This window comes from Cyanistes caeruleus, chromosome 1 (genome assembly GCF_971803275.1).
Source record: "Cyanistes caeruleus chromosome 1, bCyaCae1.hap1.1, whole genome shotgun sequence".
NCBI classification, from domain to species: Eukaryota; Metazoa; Chordata; class Aves; order Passeriformes; family Paridae; genus Cyanistes; species Cyanistes caeruleus.
The window spans coordinates 146,708,284-146,732,240 of record NC_141701.1 but is presented as its reverse complement, the minus strand read 5'-3'; the positions used below and the strand labels follow the sequence as shown (position 1 = coordinate 146,732,240).

At 41.4% G+C, this 23,957-nt stretch overlaps 1 protein-coding gene across 8 annotated transcripts in view; it reads right to left on the bottom strand.

Moving 5' to 3' along the window:
- The window catches only part of PRKAG2 (protein kinase AMP-activated non-catalytic subunit gamma 2), a 244,625-nt gene that overhangs the window by 135,802 nt on the left and 84,866 nt on the right, over positions 1-23,957 (bottom strand). For 6 of the 8 annotated variants that reach the window (XM_086865886.1, XM_086865894.1, XM_086865876.1 and 3 more), the window contains one exon: positions 8,076-8,147. In XM_086865886.1, coding sequence (XP_086722012.1) covers positions 8,076-8,147 — 72 coding nt within the window. Of the gene's footprint in view, positions 1-8,075; positions 8,148-21,292; positions 22,413-23,957 lie in introns of those variants that run through there. The other 2 variants (XM_086865866.1, XM_086865921.1) reach the window with 2 other exon arrangements.

Below are 23,957 nucleotides of genomic sequence, written 5' to 3'. Positions count from 1 at the left end.
TGCTTAGAATATCATTTGTGGCTAATGGGTTGCAAGTTTTAAAAGATGATTAGGTGCTTCTGCAAGTAAAATCAGCAGCAACAGTTATCACAGCACATCCAAAAGTCATAAGGCAATGCTTATTTTCATGCCTCAACTGGGAATGCAGAAGAATCTTTGCTGTGGAATAAACCCCGTCAGCCCATGCAGACTTGGTGTGACAACTCTGGCAGTGATGCTAGAGGCAGGTTACACAGCTAGATCATTCATCAGCCTGTTCTTCATGCTTTTTGGACTCATTCCCTGAAGCTATGATAGGCAGGTAGGCTGAAAACTCCCACATGTGCTTTGGAAAGATAACTACTCCCCCAGCTGAGCTGTAGTAGCAGAATAAAAGTATTACACCCTGATTTCTCACATTAGTAAGCACTGTGAATCACTTTGTGTTGGCCCAGGAGAAGCTCTAAAGAGGGAACGGGCAGAAATATGAAACATGTCTAAAAACCCATATAAAAGCACATGAGGATATGGCTTATTTTACCCCAAACAGAAAATTGGCCTCTTGGAGAGAAGGAATCCAAACACAAAATGCAAGTACAATACTAATCAATGCACAAATAAGATCTAAAAAAAAGTTTGAAAAATTCTTCTAAGTACTAAGACTGTTCACCTAATTAAAACAAAACAAACCAAAACAAATAAAAAACCACAACAAAACCAAAACAAATACCCCAAAAACTCCAACCAACCAACAACAAAACATTTCCTATGCTGGCTTTGTGCAAAGCATATATGGGATGTTTGAGCTCTCTGCCCATCTCTGGACTCCTTAAACCTTAAAATTGGTTATGCTGGAGAGAAATGCCAGCTGCTGACCTTACGCCTGCAGAGAACAGTGGAGCTGGAATAGGGCTAAATTAGCAGCTGGGTGATAGTGCCAGTGTAACCCTACCCTCAGCCTAGAGCAGTGTACTCCCCAGGGAGGTGAAGCAACAGAGCAGAGCCCTGCCCTGCATCAGATGCACCGGTTCTAGTGACCAACTGCACCTGTTCAAGGCTGAACTGGTTATGTCACACAGCACTGAAAAAAAATCTCCTGAAATGCTCTAAGTTGTTATCAGTTTTCATGCTTTGCAGCACAAAAGGGTCCCGAGCTGGGGACCAGGGAGAGATTTTGCCCTCTTGTACACACTATGTTATCACAGGCAAGTTTCGAAAATACATCCAGAATTACCCACTCTTTAAAATAGAGCAACAAAACGAGGCATGTCTTACAGTGTTTGGCATCTAGGAGACTTAGCATCCCATTTTTTGAGTGAAACATAAAGTGATAGTGGGGCATTTGCACAAGTCAAGCAGCTCTGAAAGATTTCACTACAAGGAATAAGATTATGAAAGCTGCCCCAGTCATTTCACCTGAATGACGGAATCTTTCTCTCTTCCTAATCTCTTCTTCCTTTCTCCTAGTCTAGCATTTGGCTCTGCAACAGGATTGTGCACAAACCCTTTGTCTTCAGGCCAAGAGAACACTCCCTGACCTCTTTTACTTGTTGCTCTGTTTAACATACATCAAGTGAACAACCTTGTCTCTTGTGTGGTTAAGAATTATCCACCCTGAAGGTCATCCAAATCTTCCTGTATAAGATCCCTTTCTATGATTAAAAAACAATTTCCTTTGCATCTTCAACAGATTTAGTTACTGTGCTTCTGTTTTTTGTCTCAGCTTTACTGGCAAAGACCCAGGAGTGACGCTGGGGAAACCCCACTGGTTCTGTCCCTCCATGCAGCACTCATCCTTTCAATATTTCCTTCATCTGTTTTCTTACCTGGCTTGCAATTTTTCATCTTATTTCACAAGAAATACTGAAGTGCACTACACTTAATCACTACCATATGATAATCCCCAGTGCAATGGGCTAAGATAGCAAACTATTCATATTTCACCACTGACTGGTCTCTCGTCATCCTCACACCACCCATCTCAGCCCTGCCACGGGCAGAAATTTTCCCAACACTGTTATTTTCATTTCTTTGCTTTAGATTGGAAATCTGATCCCTCTTTTTTTTTTTTTTTTTTTTTTTTTATTTTTTTTTTATTTTATTTTTTTTTTTTTTATCTCCAGATAAAGTTCTCTCTAAGAATTAATTTCTGGTCCCAACCTAGAATTTAAGGAACACTGAACTGCAGGGGTGAGAGGTGTCCTGCCAAAGGTACATGCCCAGAAAAATGGATGAGCTCTGCTGAGAAGACCCTGACCATGGACAGGCAGAGACTGTTGGAAATCCAGGCACTGCCTGTGCCCCTGCCAGAGCACCTCTTCACATCCATCACCTCTGCTCTCCTGCCAAGGGTGCTCCAGCAACAGATCCTTGACTGAGCATATAGCTTCCCCAGAGGATGCTCTCGCTGAAAAATCTCTGGCTCTGGCTCAGTTTGTGGTGAATTTAGTTTCATTTCTCAGAACAGGCTGAAAAAATATTGTGTCAAATACAAATGGGCTCAATCTAAATAGTCTTTCAAAATGCTTCTGAAATTAAGTGAAAGTTATAAAATGCTCCTGAGCTCTGTTCCCTTTTATCCAACCCTGAACAGTGAGGACATTTATGGAGCAGTATGAAGTTCTGTTTGCTTTTACAATAGTGAGTTATTTGACCTTTATTTTGCCTCTTCACTTAAAATTTTTTTGAAAGGCAAGTAACAGAAAAGGAATTACCTCCCACCATCCTTGACAGGGACAGTAAACACAATTAGAGACAATACACCAGATAGATGTCTGCACTTGTTTCCTGCCCTTCCACTGAATCCCAACAAAAAAGCCCTTTGATAAAGTTAATTGGATGATTCTCTCATTCTGCTGGAATAAAAGAGCTCACAGAGACACAAGAGCTGACTTCATTAGACTGAAAGGTAATGAAGGACTTGCTCTCCCAGCGCTCACATTCACCACCACTGGTCCCCTTCGTTCTGCATGAGCTGTACCAGTCGAGATGGCATGGTATTTTACAGGGTCAGAGATGTCACTTCCCAAAACTAAAGTACAATGACACTTTCCCAGATTAAAATGCAGTGGGATGAGGCTGACTGCTCTGGCAGGCTCTGAGAGCTCTGGACTGCTGCACACATGGTCAGGGGGAGGTTTCCAGTAGTGAGCAGAGCTGCTCAAAGACAGAAAGCAGGTTTTAGGAAAGGGAAGAACAGGCTGGCTCCCTGTCCAGTTCCTAATCCCTAAGTACATTTATTTTAAAGCAGGATGGGGAGGAGCTGTGCACATCACAGTGAAGTGGTTGTTATGCATGCCCTTGCCCTGGGCTCCCTGCATCCACTGCAGATGACAATTTGTGCCAAGGCTGTGTCACTATCCAGGACTTGCTCCCCATCTTCACTGCTCATAAAAAATGGACAGTTAAAAGAAAAAAGTGAATCCAAAGGAGATTTATTTGCCAGTGAATGAGGAAGGAGGGGCTGAAAATGCAGATTTTTTTTTTTTTTCTTCTCCTCCCTTATCCAGAGGTCGCTCATGCCATTCCCATGAGTCACTGGACAAAACAAAAACAATTCTGTGACCAGTAGGAGGACAAAACACTGCTTGGAATCCTTCAGTATTGGGGTCACTCCCCCAATAGTCTGATTCTAGTTCACCAACACTTCCCTGCATTGCTGATAGCAGAACTGTGAGTTAGTGCCAAACACAGTTGGAGCAAAACCTCTACTTTCATCCTATTCCTTCATTTGTACATTGTACATTTGTTCATTGAACCCAATCTAATCCTTTAACCACTGACTCACATCCAGAATCCACAAACAGCTGATTACCTATAGCTATTCTCAAAATCTAACCCAGGCTTAGTGAAAGACTTCCCAAAAAGTCTGCATTAGATGCTCCTAGGTTTAACTGATCACAATTTGGCCAAATGAAGATGGGCTGTTTGTTTGCCAAATATGTTTTAAGTGAGTCATGTAATTTTGCATCAGAGTCTCTTGCTCAGAATTTATCACTCTCTCACCTTTCACTTTTGTATGAACCACAAATTGTAGCAGTAATGAGTCTGTCTGCCTTTCAAACCACTGATAAGGTATGATACAGTACAGCAACAGACAAAAACAAACAGACAAAAAAACCCCAATGTTTTGTCTGCCTAAAAACAAAATTTTCCACTGGTGAGTCTCCATTTATTTTAGAAACCAGGTTTTTATTCATTTACTAGGCTCCATGCTTATTCAGTCTCATTCCACTGTCTGAAACCAAAATGACTTGTGCTACTTTTCTATGTATGTGACACCAACGCTATGACATTTCTCAACCAAATTTATAATTTATAGTTCATTTAAACCCCCACATTTGTTCAATAAGAACAATTTACAATTAATTTAAATCCAAATGAGTCTATTATAATAGCGTTATTAATGAGCCAATATTAGGTATTTCATTGTTTTGCTCAGGACTAATGTTTGAGAAACCTGTACATTATCCTAATTGCAAACATCATAAATATTAACACAGTAATTGCCTTTTTTGCAGCCTTTTGAAACTTCATCTCTGCTCCATGATTTAGTCACAATCAACACTTGGCAGAGAAAACTCTGCCACTTCATTCAAGAGTGTTTCATCAGAGTTGTTTGGATTGAATTTTAAAACATCTTACTTTAACAGCTTCTGCTTTAAATACACTTAAGCTATTAATAGGATAGAGGTACCTTTGTAATCTAAAATAAACATCTCACCAGCTTTCTCCCCACACAGAGAAAAGAATTTTTAATGCACACTTCTTTTTCAAGCTTTGGTCTATATTTTTGTGACAATTCTGTTATTTCCATAAAGAAACAGATCAATATTATTCCTCAAATGTCTTTTCTCCCACCTCCTCCCTCCTTCATCTATAATTTTCTTGCTGACTCCTCATAAAGAAGTTTCCTGTGTAATTTTTTTTTTTTTTCTTTTTGATCATTCACAAACCTGGGCTTTAAGCTGAAGGCAATGGCTGTCAGTTTCCTGCAATTTCCATGCCTTATCCTTTAACCTACATTTGAGATGAAAGATCTATAAACATTCAGGGTGCTAAGACCTCTAAAATTGATAGAGCCATTTGGGTACAGGGGGGCACTCCTCCCTGACTGCTGCCCTGCCACACTGTACCAGAACTATTTTCTGAATGATTCTCCCAATCACTCATGATTTTCCAGGTCTCTTAACTGCCCCTCTTGCACTGTCTTTTCTCAGGCTGAGGAAATGCAGTAAATCTGATTGTTTCTCAGCTCCCAGCTGTCCTTGTGTATTATTTCTGTCTTTAACGATCCTCTAAGCTCTCTGTGCGGAAAGGATTTAAGCCATTTCTTTGAGCATGGGGCAGTCAGCAATACCAGTTGCTTTAGACAAAGCTACCTACACAAGTTAAGGCATTTTGTCAGGCAATAAGAAGGGCAGAAATATCTGTCCCAGGCACCTTTCTCCATCACACCATGCCAAATACTTCTACATGAGATCCTTCACAGTATTACATTCTCCATCTTCAAAAGAGGACGGTGAAAACTATCCCTATCCTCTTCCTGCCATTAGTCATAAAGGAAAGAAGAATACATCATTTATAATACTAGACATATTAATGAGAAGTGATTAAGGCTGAACTTCAGGAAATGTGTGTCACTTTACCACTGCTGCCAAAAAATTCCTACGTGAACCTGAACAAATAATTCTAGACTTGAATTTCCTAGCTGTGTAATGAGGTTTGTTGTCACAGGATAATGATTGAGAGACACTTGCATGGTAAACTGCTGAGAGTTTCTACAAAAAATGTTAATTCCTTTTCTAAAAGCCTTTCAAAAATAACAGAGAATTAAATTAATGGCATATTGGAAAGATGGGCTGTGAACTACTCTTGATCTATAGCCCAGGTGACAGAAGAGTTAAGTGCAGGAAGAGAGACATCCCTGATGAATTGCCTGTCTCCAGCATGATGAGTGAATGGAAAAAGCCAAACTACTGATGAAATACTGACTTTTAATAGATAAAAGTTACACACCATACAGTGATTTCAAAGTTGAACTAAGAAAAACTTTCCTCCTTGAAGAGCAACTTGGGGATTTTTTCATGCATCAGCAGTAGAGACTGGCAATGTTCTAGTGAGAATGAAATAAAATCTGCAGTCTGATGCTACTCATCATTCACTACCAGCAAAAATCCCAAATTTCTCATTGAGTTAAATGACATATTGGATGATATGTGTGGCAATGGATTTTAAAAGATGATCTGTATTTTTATCAGAAGTTGGGCACTTCTTACCATTCTGTTGTATGTGTTGAACAGAGCTCCAAGTATAATAGTAGAAAAAAACACTGGGTCTTATACACTCAGTCAAAAAGGTCAATTAAAAATACAACTTCAGATATTAAACCCCAGCTCTGTGGTTATTGCAAAGTCAGTTGCGCTTCCATAAGCAGAACTTGCCCCAGCATTTAGCAATGCTACAAAAAAAGAGGCAACTATTGAAATGTCCTTGCAGTTCTTCCAAGATATGAACTCATCTAAGGCCAGGTGGTGATCCAGGGTTGGACTCAATAATCTCAGAAGTATTTTCCAAAATAAATGAATCTGAGCTTTTGTGAAAAAGGAGTCCTGAGACCAGTTAGAAGAAAATGACTGGATTCAGGAATGGTAGAGTGGAAGTCATTAAACGATATAATGAAATTCTGCACATCAGGGCAATTAGCCTTGGCATATTCTTTCCTCATGACTGAGATTCATGCATCTTTCTCACCTTGCTTTGTGGAAAGAAGGTGATAAATGGAAAAATCAAGTTTTAGCCAGAAACCCCACCTTCTTCCAGCATGACTATCCCTTCCAAAAACATCACATTGTTCACTTTATTCAAACCCTCCAAACAGGCACTTTTTGGTGACACTGTATATTTTAGCTTCCCTGGCATCCAGAACACTTCCCCAGCATCAGCAACTCCTACCTCAGTCTAAAAGGTCCAACACAGAAAAGAATAAGGCCAGTATAATACATGTATTCAATTGCTGATGGATTGCAGAAATCCTAAAACATCTGTCCTTAGCTGTGAGGTGCAAAGGAATAGGAACTCATGCTGTCAACAGAGCTAAGTTATTATCATTCTAGATGCAGATCAGCTTCACTAAAGAGTATTTATTACTTTGCCTGCCTTAAACTAAACTTTCAGACTCTCTGCCACATGGCTAGTAGCAGGTTTAATGGTCCACAGCCTTGTAAATACTGTCACAAGTAAAACTGGTCTGCAGAGAATAGCTGAAGATCAGCTTGTGGGGCTCTCCATGGGTCAGAGAATCCCTCTTTGCCAAGCCCAGAACGTGGCTGGTAGGAGGCTTCCATTTATCAGACCAGCTTGCACTTGAATTCTTTGTGCAAATGAGGAGGCCAGGACCTGAAGATGACAGATCCCACCCACCATTTTTATTGCTTTGAAGGTTGTGTAGGTGCTGTATAACCATTGCCAGTGCCATCCATTGAATGTGCTGCCCTGATCCTTTTTAAAGCAAGCCAACTCTGTGGCTACATTAGCTTAATTTAATAGCATCAGAAAAACAAATCAGTGCCTCCAGAAGGATAACCTTGAGTTAATCCCACATTGAGGAGGAACTTTTCTACTTTGTTCACAGGAAGGCTCTACCACTATGGCTTCAGCAAATGAAGGCAGTTCATTTTTCCAGTGTCAAGGACAGAGAACAGTTAAACCCTCCAGAGAGAGAGTGCAGCCATCAGGAGGCAATTCCAGGAAAACCTACTAACAGCCACAGATTACTCTTTGGGCAGCAACACCTCAGGTAAGGTAAAGATATTCTTTAGAATACAGCTATGCAACATCCCCTCACTGATTTACAGCTGTGTTGCACACAACATCTGCAGTATTTACAATACCACCAGCAGCTTGCATCCTCTACAGGTTATACTGCACAGGCACTGTCAGGGTAAGGTCTGGATTTGCCTTAGTGCACCATTCTCAATGGGTTAATGGTATGGCAGGGAAGATAAAAACCCCAGGGTTTTATAAGCCTAAAAAATCATGTGTACCACAAGGGATTCAAGCACTGCAAAGAAGGGGAAGCTTTGGATATATCCTACCTTGCGAGAAGCATTTTTGTCTGTGCTCTCCACATCACCGTCCAAGAATGGCATGGCAAATGAGCTGAGATCCTGCAAGGACAGAGAAGAAAAGTTGATGTCTTTTATTAATGCCTTCTTCCTTCCATCAGAGTATCCCATGACTGAAGCCCACACATCTACTTCCAGAATTCACTGCTTCCCCCATAGCAATTGCTGGCAAGCAATAACACGGACTCTGATGGTTCTCCTCAGCTGTGAAACAATGCCAGATGTAAGTTACAAGTGAACAGGGAACCCTCAGCAGCACTTGCACCACATCACCATCAAAAACCACCTGCACAGCCAAAGTCAAAAGTCCTGTGTTAAAACTTTCAAGGGGAGGTACCGAAATCCCACAGAAAAATTGGTAGGAAATGATAGTTTAAACACATCCACTTGCTCAGCAAACACCTGTCTTGTCTTTAGTGGGATGTATGATCTTAAAGAATATTTATGGCAATAAACACAACCTGAATGAAAGAATGTCAACATTCTGAGAAATATGTAACTGCTAAAAAAAAGACAGAGAAAACTGACATGGTGCTCAGGGAGGAAATAGCAGATTCACTAGCACAAACGAAAGAAGCACCCACTTCTGCAGGACTGAAGACAACAAAGCCATAAGAAAAGCACACATGCTCATTTTTGACTAACAAAAACAAACTGCAATTATATTCCACCTCCTGCTGTCTGTTCTGTTTATGATACTTCATGTTCCAGCCACAGGGTTTTTAGAGCTCCTTTCTACATTCATAAGGAAATTATGTTAGTATCAAGTTTAGCATCTGTTTGATCAGAAAAGTACATCATGAGAAATTCTGTGACCAGAAGCATGAGGTTGCCTAATGCTGTATGCTGAAGAATTGATTCTTGGGTCCTAAATGGTGCTCTAAATGTCAGGAATACCTCCTCAACACAGAACCTTCCAGATGTGAGGCATCACCCTTTCCATGCAATGATTCAGTGCTTCTCAACCACCACATCTGCATCCATTTAAAAGAGTTCAAAATATAAATAAATAGCAATTTCACGTAAACCTAATTTGTGATGAAACAGAGCTTAATTAAAAATTAGCACTATCCATGAAGTCTGCAGGGCTTGCTTGTCTTCAGAATTCAGAGCAGCCACAGGTCTAATCACATCGCTTTGTGTAATCATATTAAAGTCAAAATATACTCAAAAATTTTGTATAACTCAGGCATAATTCTTACAAGTGTTTGAAAATATTCTGGTTACATAACGAGCAACAAAAATAAGGAAGAAATATTGAATTACTGGAACTGAAACACATGGGAATAATTCATGCCAAGTTGAAAAGAAACAAAAAAAAAAGCAGCCAGGCTTGGCCAAGCTGGCCTCAAATCATTAGGCCCCAAACAAATGTATTCCTGACAAATTTGTCTGTTCCCAGCCCTATCTATGCAGCACATTCAATGGGAACTATCTACAAAGCTCAACTATGCAACATCTCCCTCCTGCCTGGGCATCTGTTTCACATCACCTTTGTTTGCAAATAAAGACATAAGGAAACAACCCAAAACCAAAGGAAGAGATTAAAACTAAGGTTAAAATTACTTACTCCATATACAAATTATTTAGCCATAAATGGCATTTATAAACACCACCAATATACAGATTACCACTGTCATTATTATTCTTACTTCATATGCTACTACAGGGCTTAATTTAAGAATCTCTGTGAAGATATTTTAGAGCCTAATGAAAGTTATACAAAAACATATCCCCTTGTGTTTAATTTATCCAAAGGATTTACCAACATTTTCCTCTACCCATCTTCAGTAGTTCAGAAGCTGGAATCTGATGTGTGCTAAGTAATTTTCCATTAAATAAATCAAGAAAATAGCCTCTTTTGAGCTCCACATATTACTACCTCCATATTACTCCCTGGTGTAACTTCCAGGGAAGAAAGCAGCTGTTTAGGAAAGCTGGAGACTAGATGGCAGAAACTGGGTTGAAGGGGACACATATCTACTAACCAGGGTTGGAAAAGCTGTGCAGAAAACCTAGAACTGCCAGGAATTAAACCAAAATGTTTTATTTGAGCAGAAACCTTCAACATCAAGAGACAGTAGCTAGATACAACTATTTTTCTAGGAGATAAATTTCAGTTCTCATTTACAATTCCAAATTTAAAGCCACATATATATTAAAGTCTGAAGTCTACCAGTATAATGAAATCCAGATGATTACTCTGTTCTGATTTGTAGCTCTCAGATACTGTGGAGGTATTGTGATTTCATCTGTCTTTACATCCAGAACAAATCTCTACCTGTAAGACAAAATAACTGGACCTGGAGCTTTCTGGGCAGCATGAGACCTTTTTTTTTTGTTAATACAGCACTGCTGAACATTTTAAAGTGGGTAATAATTGTACTTTTAGTGCTGAGAAAAAGTCTATAATTGTAACTGCTACCTAACAATTTTTTAGTCTTTCATAGGATTCTATATATGAAAGCATCCATTCACAGAAGGAAAAAAAGTACATATATGAAATACCAGGCTACAAATGCTGCTTTCTCAATTCCAATTTGTTGGTTAAGCAAGGAAATATTAGGTGATTATTTCCCCTTCATGAATATTTCTGCAGAATACAGTTAGATAACTATTTATTTCTTGTGTTCCTCTTCATCCAGAAACACATGTGATGATGCAGTTGATGATACAGCAACTCTTAAAAAAACTCCAAAAAAATAAACTGCTCCAGAAGTGTTGCAAAATACCACAGAACTCTTGACAGACCGATGGTGCAGCCCTTGCCCTTGTCACAGTTATGGCTGCTCTGATCTGATGCCAAGAGATACACACAGAAGGCTTGCTCTGCCTGTGACTGGGGACTGAAGCTGCTCTTAGCTGTCCTGCTCTCCAGCTCTGCTTTACTCCACTTGGAAACAGCTCCCTGGACAACCACGTGGTTCTCAGAGACATTTAAAACTCCATCAAAGGCACACAGTGACGTCCTGGTAGGGGGAAGAGTCCTTCAGACCACGGAACCCTGGCTGCAGAAGGGCATTGTGCCCTGCATCCATCAGTCCTGCATTGTATCCTTGGACAGAAAACTTCTGCAGGGGCCACAGGCTGTGATCACCCCTGTACATGAAAAAAAAAAAGTCCTAGTGCTGCTAACCTGGAATTAAGAGTATGAAAAGCCTGTTTTGGAAGTTTCATTGGCTTTCCTGTCATGCTTGAGCTCCTTAGTCAGTCCTTCCATCACTCTGCTCCATCTGACAGCCAGACATCACTCCCACCATCCTGCTAGAAAAAATGACCTCTTGAGCACTTCAGATTTACTTTATAGCCACAAAAGCCACCTCAGATTTATTTTGTTTTCAATCCACTTTTATTTACAAGTGGTTGTCATGGCAGCTCCTGCTGTATTCACTGAAGAACACAGCCCCAGGGATAGCAAAGCTTTTCCTGGGGGACAGCAGAACCATGGCTCAGTGAGCTCCTGTCAGCAATCAGGCTCCCTCCTGGGGAGGGAAATATCCCACACCACCTACCCAACAGGTGAGTTTCCAGTGCAAGTCAGGATTATTCTGTTTTCATTTGCACTTACCTTCTCTATCACTTCTTTCCCTATTTCCTCTGGGCAAAAAACAGATATCTGGAAAGTTACAGATTCTTCGTGCAAATTTCTCCCTCAAAGGTGAGACCAATTCTAGCATGATTCTAGTCTAGGCTACCCCTACATCTAGAGGCTAATCCCTCTTAATTCCAGCTCCTTTTCCCCTGACATCCCTTGTATCAGAATATTTGGATTATGTGAAAAAAAGTAAGGATAAAATTTTTGTTCTTTTTTATCCTGGGAAAACAAAGAAGCTTTTCTCAGAACTGTTTTGGAGAATAGGAAAGAAAACCACATTTGAGGATGCAGAAAGCAAATATATTGGCTGGCATAGCAGAGTCAAATAGCAGGAGCAAGATCTGGTTAGCCAAACCATTTTTCACCTTCTCCAGCCAGTTTCACTCTTTCTTTCCTTACTGGGGAGAATTCCTGCCAAAAACGCTTGCCCAGACACGCTGGTCTGGAGGTTTATGCAGCTGGGAGACCTTGGTGTAAGAAGAGGGCTTCCAGCAATTCTGTTGCAGAGGCTGCATACTTAAATAACAGACCACTAAAGCCTTGAATCCAGTAAACAAAACAGAATAAACAGGATTCTTGTTGAATTATTGTTTAGTTTCATGGCTACTTTGGCAGCCAGGCTGATAAAGCTTCTCTGCAAGGGTTGAAGCCAAAGAGCCAGCAAGGGCTGGGGCATGCTGTGACTGACAACACAGACACCAATTTCCAATGTATTTTGGGTGGAAGCAGGACCTTTTTATGGCCCTGCTCAACAGTGTCCAAAATTTCAGGGCTGGGTATCAAAAGAATATTTCACAAACAGCTCCCTGCTGGCATCTTTTGCAACTGTCTATTCAAACATGAGGAATGGCTGTGAACAACATGGGGATGTGAAATTTATGCCACAGTGGTGGGTCCCCATGAACATGGTCAACTCTTTGGCCACGTTTCAGGGGTGACTGAGGTCAGAAGAGCTTCCTGGTAGCCCCATAACCAACCTCTGCTGAAAGTCTGGGTTCCTCAGCTATAAACAGCTTCAGAGTACTAGTGTGGGTAACATCACACAGTCCTGACTACGGATGGTGTCACCTTTGAGGCATTCTTTTTCTGCCTCACTAAGTTCTATATATGTGCTAGGATAGCACTGAATTTAAGGATGTGAAATGCCTGCCAGACATTACAGTTTATTTTTACAACATAACTCAAGCAGAAGGTGACACTTTACTAAGGCAGTTTTCAATATAGGAAGACAGGTCCTTTAATAAAATAAACAAAGAAAACAACATTCAGAGGAATTAATCTGAGTGCTGACAAGAGCTCTGATCTCACAAAAGATTGCTAAAAGCTGCACTCCTCAGCATCACACCTTAACAAAGTCTCCTCCTCTGCTGATACTACTGAGCTATAAGCACTTCAAGTATCCTAGCAAGGACAGAGAAGGTCAGGATTTTTATTAACATCAGCTGTGAACAGTTTCATTGCATTCTGCACACCAGCAGATTTTTTTAGATCAACCTTGAATTTTTACCTATGACAAGCCAATGTAAAACTCTGAATAGCAAATATGCTACATATGCTAATAGCCTGTGAGCAGAATCCACAGTTTGATCTCTGTGGAATAGAGGGCATAGCTTGGTAGCTCTGCTTGAACAGAAAATTGTCTTTTTCTGAGAACAAGACTATCTAGAAGCCCATGGGGATTTATTACAAATCTCTTCATTATTGCACAAGGAAAGATTCAAAACTCCTGACATACACAGGAATTTCTGTCCTTTTGTTATTGTTGTTTTGATATACCAGTTATAGTAAAGTATAAAAAGACTTGCTACATTCCTTTATTCTTTTAGGAGTAGGTTGCTCATTGCTTTGCTTTTCTCACTCCCCCATGCCATCTAGACTGTAGCATGTGTTTTGGAGAGAAATATATAAGTTGTACTGTGAGACTGAGGATGCTGGTGACTAAGTCTCAGTATGACTCAATGGGAGTGGGCAGGAACAGATGTACAAAGCTGGTTGGGTTAGTGCAAGCCAGTTTGTACTGCACAAGGCTATTCCAATTTATTTGTTTGCTATTACTTTTAAGGCTATTTGTACTTAAAAAAAAAAAAAAAAACAAACAAAAAAAGCACCAAAAAGACCAAACAAACAAAAAATAAACAAAACAGCCCAAAAAACAAAACAAAAAACCACCCCAAAACCAAACATGTAGGTCTAGAGTTTGAGGTGGTAGAAATAAGATATAGAGTCTTGATTGGTGAGGCTGTACTTGAACTGTGCTCAGTTCTGGGCCCCTCACTACAGGAAAGATATTGAGGGGCTGGGGACTGTTCAGAAAATTACAAGGGAGATGTGAAGGGTCTGGAATACAAGTCCTATAAGAAGGAGCTGAGGGAGCTGGGGAAGTTTAGCCTAGACAAAAAGAGGCTTTGTCAGACTCCACAACTCCCTGAAAGGAGGTTGGAGCCAAGTGGGGGTTGGTCTCTTCCCCCAAACAAGCAAGAGGACAAGAGGAAATGGTGGAGATGGCAGATTTGCAATGACCTCTTTGCTTCCCACCTAAATGATTCTATGATTTTGTCCACAATATGAAGATTCCAGAGGCAACACAGTCCAGGGGTTATTGGATGACTGTGCAGGACCAGATGTGTGCACTACAAGGTGGATACAACATCAGATTTGAAATAACAGAAGGTAAATCCCCCTAAATGACATGCCTGGAACAAATGGGAAACATTCCTTCCCAAAGAGGCACTATGTAAGAGGTTAGGGAGTAAAGGCTGACTGAAATCTAACCCAGATCTCAGTATATAAAAATCCTCATCCATCAGGTGATTATTCAATGTACTATGTAAAACAATTCACATATGAAAGCTTGGCAGAAGAAAACCACCCTACATGCAATTCAAAGGCATTTCTTTCAGCTGAAACAAGGAGTGGACATGGTCCTAAAGAGCTACTGAAGCCACTGCTCTCACCACAAGTCCTCCAACTTGGATTGCCTCCACTTGGGCAGAAAAAGCTGCTAAAACTATGCATTTCAAAGGGAAAGGAATCAAAAGAGCCATGAAACCAGCAAGTCATTGATATTTTCCTGAAAACAGCCGTCTTCCAAGCTGTTCTTCCTGAGTTATCCTGATCATGGGATACTTCCATGGCAGCATCCAGCACACTCTTCTTAATTTTTGAAATTCTTAACTGATCCTGACAGACATTAATCTCCAGCAGTCTACAGCAAATTCATTTTTTTCGTTTCTGGGGCTGTAGACAAGATCCATCAAAAAAACTTTCAAGAGAGTGTGGACTGATTTTTGTGTTGTTCTTACAGCACAATCTCAGACTTAAATCACAAGAACGCATTGCTTTGCTGTTTACAGAAAAAATGAAGTTTTCTTTCAAGCCTTGTGCTCTCCTGCCAGGAAACCCCACAGTATCTCATCAGTGATTCAGCCTTTGCAGATGAGCTGGGCACAGACAGGCTGGTGTGGGATGGAATCCCTCCTGCCTGGAGCCACATCATGTTTGCGATGTGCAGAGAGCTCAGGGCTGTGTGGAAATGCTGTGCTGGAGGGTGCTGCTCTCCACCTGATCAGTGAAGTCACAGAGCATCACAGAGGCACTCTGACAAAGCCTGACTACGATCCCCAAGTGCATGACAGCCTGCTTTGTCAGCTCCTTCACACCACAAACCACACAGCAGCGACTGGCAGCGTGTTTATTACAACAGCAGATGGACAACCTAGTGAACGTGCAAATAATGAAATGTCACTTAAAAAAAAGGAGAGAGAGAGAGAGAAAGTGAGAGAACAGCAGAGAAAGCATGCCAAGGAGGAAACCAAAATTCTCAATAGTCCCTGTGACACCACCACAAGTCACATACAAACACATGCACATACAAACCCATTATTAAGTGCTATTCCTGGGTGCTCAGCCAAAGACAACCTTTCTCCAGTGAGACATTTCATTCAAGAAGCACCCAAAATTTAGAAACACAAGGTAAAGGTAAGACAACACACCTCAGTTCTGGAAAATGTGATTAGGTGAGTGATGAGGAAGTTAAGAAACCAAGACACACGACTCTGAGGAAGGACTGCAGGAGACTGGAAATGTTACCCTTCGGATGGCACATACTCAGTGCCAATAGAAATGCTTTCCAATACTTATGAGTTTGTCTTACATAAATGAGACACAGGATTCCAACGTATTTGCAGAGAAAAACCAGCATTTGCTACAAAACACAATTTCAGCCACAGTGAAATGGCAGAACTGCAGGAAATAAAAGATGATTTTGCTGTAAAGTAATGAAAACACTTGAGCCACTGCAGCACAGGAGCAAACAATCAGAAGGGGATTTGATGCAAGGATCATATTGAGGCTTACTAAGTCATCTCCACACTTCAGCTACTATAGAAGTCACTATGTTTTGCAATTTTTATGTTTTTCCCCACTCTATTGGCCAAATCTCTTCAAAAACCATGTTCTCAAGGAAGAGTAGAACAAAACAGAATCAGAACTGAAAGCCCCCAGCTGATGGCCTTACCTGAGAAGGACTTGCAGGGTTCTCTCTTGCATATATATGACTACAAAAGGGGACATTCACACCAGGCAAAAGATCTCTGCCATAAATACTTGAACTGCAACTATTTTTTCCAGTTCACTGCATTTAGGAAGACAGCTGCCTGTTGCCTCCTCTTTCAATTCTTGTCAGTCAATAACTGTGAATAATCTTGACAATTAGAAGAAAGCTTACAGCTGGAAAGCCAGGCAAGTGAGAGGCCTGCTCTGATCTTGTAGTCCCTCAACTAAAAAAAAAATAAAAAAAAAATAAAGGGAAAATAAGCAGAAGCAAAGTGGAAATTAGGGAAGGAAATGAAGAACAAGATGATTCTGTGCTTTGTGTGCTGAAGACCTGATTGGAAGGTCAAGAGGGAACAGCACACAATGTCTATGATGAGGAAAGAATCCCCTCTTGGTGCTTACCTGACACATTTTCCTACTTCACTCTGCAGCTGCAGAGAACAACTTCATAGAGATGAAGTTTACAGTCACTTTGCTATAGCTTTTCTTATACCTTTAACACCACATGTAAAAAGAGACCAATAAATACAATATTCTTTATTTTGTAAGCTAAACTAGTTTTTTCTTTTCTCAAAAGAATGGATGTCTTCATTCATCATACTCTGAACTCTTTATTTTTGCTGCATTTTGCTGAAGCTGGCAACATAAAATGTCCTCATGGACAGAAGAAAGCTCAAATTCTCAGAGACAGTCGAGAAGACTTTATCACACTCATAGTACAGTATTCTGCCCAAACCCAGCCTGCATTTCCTTTAGGTCCCACCCCTGACTTTGAGCTAAGAGATAGTGAGATTCCTAGATTTCAGTTAGCAGTGACATCCAGTGCTAATAAATTACAACACATCATTCATGCTGTGGGAATCCAAAGCACTTCACAAACTACATATCCAGTCCAGAACAACTTCATGAGTACACTCCAGTGATGAGACTTTCATTGCCTGCTCTGGCTTTCTGGATTAGCTCTGGGAAGGCATTAGGAATATCTGTCACTAGTCATTACCACACACTTTCTGTCCAGCCTAGAGAGAAGGGGAAAGCCAGCATCTCTAACAGGCAATGTGCTCCCATTTCCCTGCCATGGGAGAGGCTGGACAGCTCGCTTAAACTTTGGAGGATTCAACACAGGAAAAATGAACACTGCATCTCACCTCTCCAACTTTACTGTCTATAAAGATGGAATAAAGTTGGGTGGGGTTTTCTGTTTTCTTTTTTCATTTTCCCCCTCTATTTAGAAAGCTGTCCAATCAAGGGGTTGCCTCTTACTACGGTGTGCACGGCAATGCGGAGGCTGCTTTACTCCGGCTCCAGCTCCACACACCGGTACCAGCGTAGCCATGACAACGCTCGGGCTGGGGATGCTGCTCCATCCCTGCAGGAGGCTGAGCCAATGCTCTGGCAGCAGAGTGAGCTCCCAGCCCCGTTGTTGGGCTGCAGGACCCAGCTGGGATATTTTCAGCCCAGTTTCAATCCTGGCTTTGCTCGCTGTCGAGACACACTCCAGGCATCCCTACACTGGGATCACAATGAGGCCCCAAGCTCTGGGGGCACTTCCAAGGGTTGCTGAGATGACATTTTCATTGCATGGCTTTGGCTGTTGTGTGGAACACAGGGTTAACTCCCTGATGGGGTGAGCGCCCAGTGGAGTGAGATGAAAGAACCACTGCATCCAACTGAAAAATCCCAGAATTTAAATTTCAAGGAAACAGGCCAGCTATACAACTTCTGAGAAAAAGCATGTTTGTTAAGAGAATTGGCAAGGTCCAAGGGATAGTAAATCTCACACTTCCAGGCCCACACACACCAAGCCCTGGTCACTTGTTAAAGTCTGTCACAAGGGATGTACTTTAAAGAGCATCAGAATTCTGCTTGGAAGAAGGTGTTAGAAGACACCAGTGATCATCTCTGGAAGAAATATGGATAAAATACTTGCCCATCTGTAAAATCTTGTGAACAATGAGACAAACAGAAGAACACAACAAAGAGATTACTCACTCATACTCTAGAAATAGCCACCACTGAAAATAAATTTTTGCAGTGGGTCTAGTTTGGAAATAATCCTCATATGGAAAGGGAAGAAATGACACATACCCAGGGTTTTTTTCGTAATTATTCTACATGCAGTACTAAAATTCTGAGGAAGATATATCCCCAAGTAAACTTCAGGCTTCTTTCAAGGACTATGACTTCATTAATATTTATTTTTTTTCAGAAATAGTTCCTAGTTTAGATCCAGTGCAGGGAAGAAAACCTTACAAACAATCCATATCAAATTCTGAACCCTTTAGCAGGAGTTTTCTGATTTTAGCCATTTTATTATTCCTTATGAGTCCATTTAAGCACCACAATTACAATGGACCAATCTAAAAATGCTGTGGAGAAATACACGCTCAGGGAAACCCAACTGAAAACTTAAGCTCATTATCCACATACACCAAAAGTAATTTCTGCTCTCTGCAATGGCTTTGAAACCCAGTAGGCACTGGTGAGCTGAAACAGGCAAATCTGCATTTGATTTGGCTGACAGTTTGTGCATCAAAATGTGTCGAGAAGCATTTGATCCTGCTTGGAGAGTGTGGGAAACATTTCCAACTTAGCAGGACACCCCGGACACGGTGACAGATGGGCAGAGTATGAGCCTGGCATGGGAGAGGCCATTTTAAAACTGGCTGTTGCTCCAAGCCATGTGGCAGACAGTCCAAACCCATTTGTCACAAAAAAATAAAGCTCACACCGGAATTACCAAACCAAGACTCAGGGAGAGGCCCTGCCTGCAGCTCAGCCTGGCACAGACACCCACCCTGCCATGGAGCATCATTGAAAACCTCCCATGAAATTAATGAGCATCCAAGAAGGAAACAAAACAAAGCAAAATACAGCAAAACTTTTTTTTTTTTTTCTCCCTCAAGATAAATGAAATCCACAAGCAGGAAATTTTGATTCAGAATAACAATTTTATTTTTTCATTTCTACCAAAAATTAAGTTTGTGCCTGTAATATGGCCCTAAAAAATACTGAGTATTTTTTTTCTCATCAGGAACATTAATTTCTATCTATATGTATTGAACAACTGTACAAGTATGAGTAAATATTTACATCCAAGTTTTATTCACACTTTTTTTGAGGTCTATCTGAAATGGAAATTGGACTTAGAACCACGACCAGGCACTAGAAGTCATCAAATACCTATTTAGGAAGTCTCTCTTACATCAGCACAGAAAGGGTAACTTTATCAAAATATATGATCTAAAAGCAAAGCCACTGGAATCTACACTGAGAAGCAGAAACAAACTGCCCTGGTGACTATGTCCTCCCAGATGTAGATGTGACAGTTCAACTCACAGGGCATCACTGTCCTACACACATATAAAACATGGTCTCATATAGGGCAGTGCATATGGAAACATATATAATTGTATGTGCATACAGACGTGGTAACAAGCTCTTACAGTTTTTAACTGCCATTTATTTTAAATTTAGGATCATTAACTATTTCTTGTCTTCAAATCAGCTTGTCACTGTCCCTACTTGGGTGGCCAAACAGGCTGAAATGACAGGAGGATTTTCTCCTCCTGATGGAAACCTGATGGCTCTTTGCTGACTGAAGCAAACTCTGGTTACAGGTGATTTCCATCAACTGTGTTTTGCTTCCAAAGATTTCTAACAATATTGCATTTGATTCCCCTAGTTTCTTCTTGATGAATGTCAGACATCCTTGTATAGATTGATGGGTGGATTTGGAGTGGGGGGTAGGTGGCTGAGCTTTTTTGCTTATTTCAAACTGGGGCATTTTAAAAAAATAAGTACATTTGTATTCCACTCCCAGTAATAAAAATGTACTAAACTGAAGTGCAACCAAGTCTTCTTTTGCTGGGTTTCCCACTGCCTCCCTTTGAATTGAGGGCTGGCCCCTTGTCAGCAGGATCCATTTCATCCTGCCGCCCATCATTCCCTCTTCCATCAGATAATCCTGCCCCCCAGGCTCCCAACTGCAGCAACTCCAGTTTCCTCACACCTCCCAGGGCTGCTCAAAGTCAGCACCGCCTCTGCTTTCCAGCCTCTCCTGCACTCACGACAGAGGAGACACAGCTGAGGGTGAAATCCCTTCCCCAAAGGCTGACACCCTCATCTCTCCCATGGCCCATAACAGTAAACAACAAGCAAAACACACAAGATGCTGGCAAAATACCCTGCATCTTATACTGGATTAAATTTAACTTGCTATTCATCATCACCCCACTAACAGAAGATCTTGAAACCCTTCAGGCTCTGATCCCAGGATGGAGCCGCCTCATCCGTTTTGGCTGTTCATTATCTCACAGATCCATTAATTGCAGTGCAAATTGCATGTGTCCAGCACTAATTCTGGTAGTAAAAAGGCAAAAATGCAAGGAGGAACACATGAATCCAATATTACACCTCTTTATCCTGACAAACCTCATCAAATATCAAATTAAAATCATTAAGCAAAACAGCAGTTCCTGAAAACCTGTGATTTGGGGTTGCAGTGACTAGCCATGGCAATTAGTTGCTCAGCAGTTCAGGAGGCTCTGAGATGAGCAGTAGGAGAAACCAAGCATTGCAGGATACAGAGACCAGATGGTTTTAAGCTGAAAATAAATGAACACCCCCCAAATGATAATCTCTCTTTCCAAAACATTAACGAAAAGTTATGCAAGGGATAAAAAACCAAAACCAACCCCAAACCCAAGCTACATTCTTTAACTAGATAAAAGAACATTTTGTTCAGCCTTGGAGTATCTATTGTAATTAAATGCTCTAAAAACAGGACAACAGCCCCGTGCCGGTCATGCAATCAAAAGAGACAAAACACGATGAAAAAACCAAAATACCCAAGAACCATGCATTTCTTACACAGCCCGGAGAATCCCTGCCTCTCGGCAGACTCCTACAGTGCACTCAGCCATCCACCTAAATGAATGCAAAACCTATCTTCCCCTGCTAAGATAAACCAATTTAATAATAAAAATAATCAAATCCAGAGAAACCCAAGGACAATCGAGCCCCCGCTCTGACTTACAGCTCTGAAAAATCCTGCAGTCTGGCTGGAAACGTCCATCGAAGAACTGCATTGAAAGCTTTTCCCTAAAGGCAAGCGCATTTAAACATCTCGGGCTCTGCTACTGGAGCCGATGCTGCAACAGATGGGGACCAGGGCTGGGTGTGTTCTGCCTCCCATCGCGGCGCGGGGATGGCAGCAGCGGTGGGAACCGCAGCAGGAAGGCGGGCGGGCTTCTCCCCGCTGCGGGCTCCCTGCCAAAAGCGCTCCCGGACTCAGGCAGGGCTCGCTGGCCCGGCTGCGGAGCCCGCAGCAGCCCGGCCGGGGGCCGGCGGCGCTCGGACACGGCGGCCAGGTCATGAAGCATCGTTTTGGGTGGTTAGGGGGATGCTCAGGGTGCGCCAGGGAAGTCGGAGGGTTCAAATAACCGCAGGCGTTTTTAATGCGATCTGATGGGGGGGAAAAAAAGATCCCGTTTTCAATAGCAGAAGTTTCAGATGACTGAGGCTGCGTCTGCATCGGTATCGAATACCTGGGGGAAGACAGCACAAAGCAGCAAATGCATTTTCAAGGTTGGAGTCTCTGGTGCTCCATAACAACCCTATTCTCCTCTTAACCACAGCTCCACTTTGTAGCTGCACAAAAGTCACATTATTTCTCTGGGCTTGAGTTTTCCCATCTGCAGCATGGGCAGGGGATAACTCGCCTGACTTTTTAATTTATTATAAAGACCTCACTGGGAAAATAAAGTGCCTGAGCCCAAAGTATAACCATCAAAAAAAAAAGAAAAAAAAAAGATAATAGTTATTTTGAAAGGGCACTGCATGAGCAAGTGCTTAGCAGAGCAGTGCAAACGTGCCCAGTAGGAGCTGAGAGATGGTGGGGGTTTGAGTTATCTTCTTCATCAAGATAAATCCCTCTTTTATAACCACATTCAGCTTTAATTACTCCAGCCAGTCTCACGGTGTCCTTTACTGGCAATGAAATTGTTCCCCAGACCACAGGGACATATCCTTGGCCAAGATGCTATCGAAGGTTGGCTCAGATGAGAACACCTCTGCTAGAACAAAGCAAAAGAAAGCAAAAGGCAGAAGGGTCATCCCTGCAGCTTCCAATACTTGAACAGAGGCATCAAAATGCCATGCAATGAACTGACACCTCTCTGGAGGAACAGGTGGCCACATCTTGAGCCATGGAGAATTGCCAATCCTTTCTTGGTCATCTCAAAATACCATTTGTGATGATCTCTTGAAAAACTCCCTAAGATGGAAGGTTTGCTTTAATTAATGACTACAGGTCACTAAACCATTAGATTAGTGGAGTGGACTTGGCTTACACTTCACTCTCAGTCTATTTATCCCATTCACTGGAGGATGCTGCACCCTTTTGCAAGAAGATGCAGCCAACACCGACCTTAATTCTGTCCACATCAAATAATAAATATCACTGAGGCTGGGCAGTACCTTTCCTTCAGCAGCAAAAGAGATGAGGTCCAGGTGACACCCCTCGTGTGCCAGGCAGACAGCACATCCTAGGAACCATGCACTGCTCTCCCTTCCTTCTGCGTGCTAAGTGCCTCTGACAACACAAACCCCTTGGGAGCAAAAAAAGCTGAAAATTGTACATAATGTTCACTCACAAATGGCAGCTATTGCTTGAATCCTTTCAAGACAAGATCACTGGCACACCTTAGTAACAAAAACATGCACAAATATTTGGTGTTTAGAAGATTTTTCCCCAGCTAAATGAATATTTTATGCATGCAGAATGTACAAATAGTTTAGGAAAATAAACAAGCTTTGTCTTAAATTCTGTTTAAGGGGTACAAGAGAACCCAGTACACCAGCTGGAGCAAGCAAAACCCATTTTGTCTCTCCTCCTTGAGCTGTAGAAGAAAGGAAGGAATCTCTGGTGACCTAGAGAGGGTAAAAAGGAAGACTGGATTCATAGTGGAATAAAAAGGGCTCTCCTGCAAAGCACAGTTCATGTCAAATACTTCTCTGTATAGGTAACTTCTAAGGATTATTCTGATTAGCAATCAGATCAAATAAAAAGGGGCATTAGCAGCCAGGAAAATGTCCCATACCCCTAAATCATTCCATTCAAATCACAGGGCTCAGTTCAATGTAGTCAATGCCAAGAATCATCCAGACCTATTAAAGTGTTTTTTTTTAAAAATAATCTTAAAACTGTTTCTGGTCTCAAAGTCTGATTGGCACAAATTCTACCTCTAGAACAAGAGGTAATTTCCTCCCCCACGTTTGGATAAGGAGCATGAAACAGATTGCACAACTACATCTCAGATAAGCAGAACAGTTAATGGTTTAGATACGATTTCATAAATATTTGCTGAACTAGTTTTTGGATTCCGTCCAGTTTCTGACAACCATTAAAAACATTGAAAAATTTTCCATTTTCTTTCACCCTTCTGGGTTGAAAAATAGGCAGGGAGGTTATATTGCTATCATTTCTTACCATTATTTAATGACTACTCGCATTTATGTTGATGTGCCCTGCCAAAGAAGCCCAAGTGATTCTTGAATTTACAGGCCTGAGGTGTCCAAATCACATTTATCTAAATATTTATATATTCTTCATTAAATATTCCCACACTGAATACCTGGGCTTATATGTGGCTGCATAAGCAAGTGGTGAAATCTGAGAGAAACCAACAATTTCTGAATAA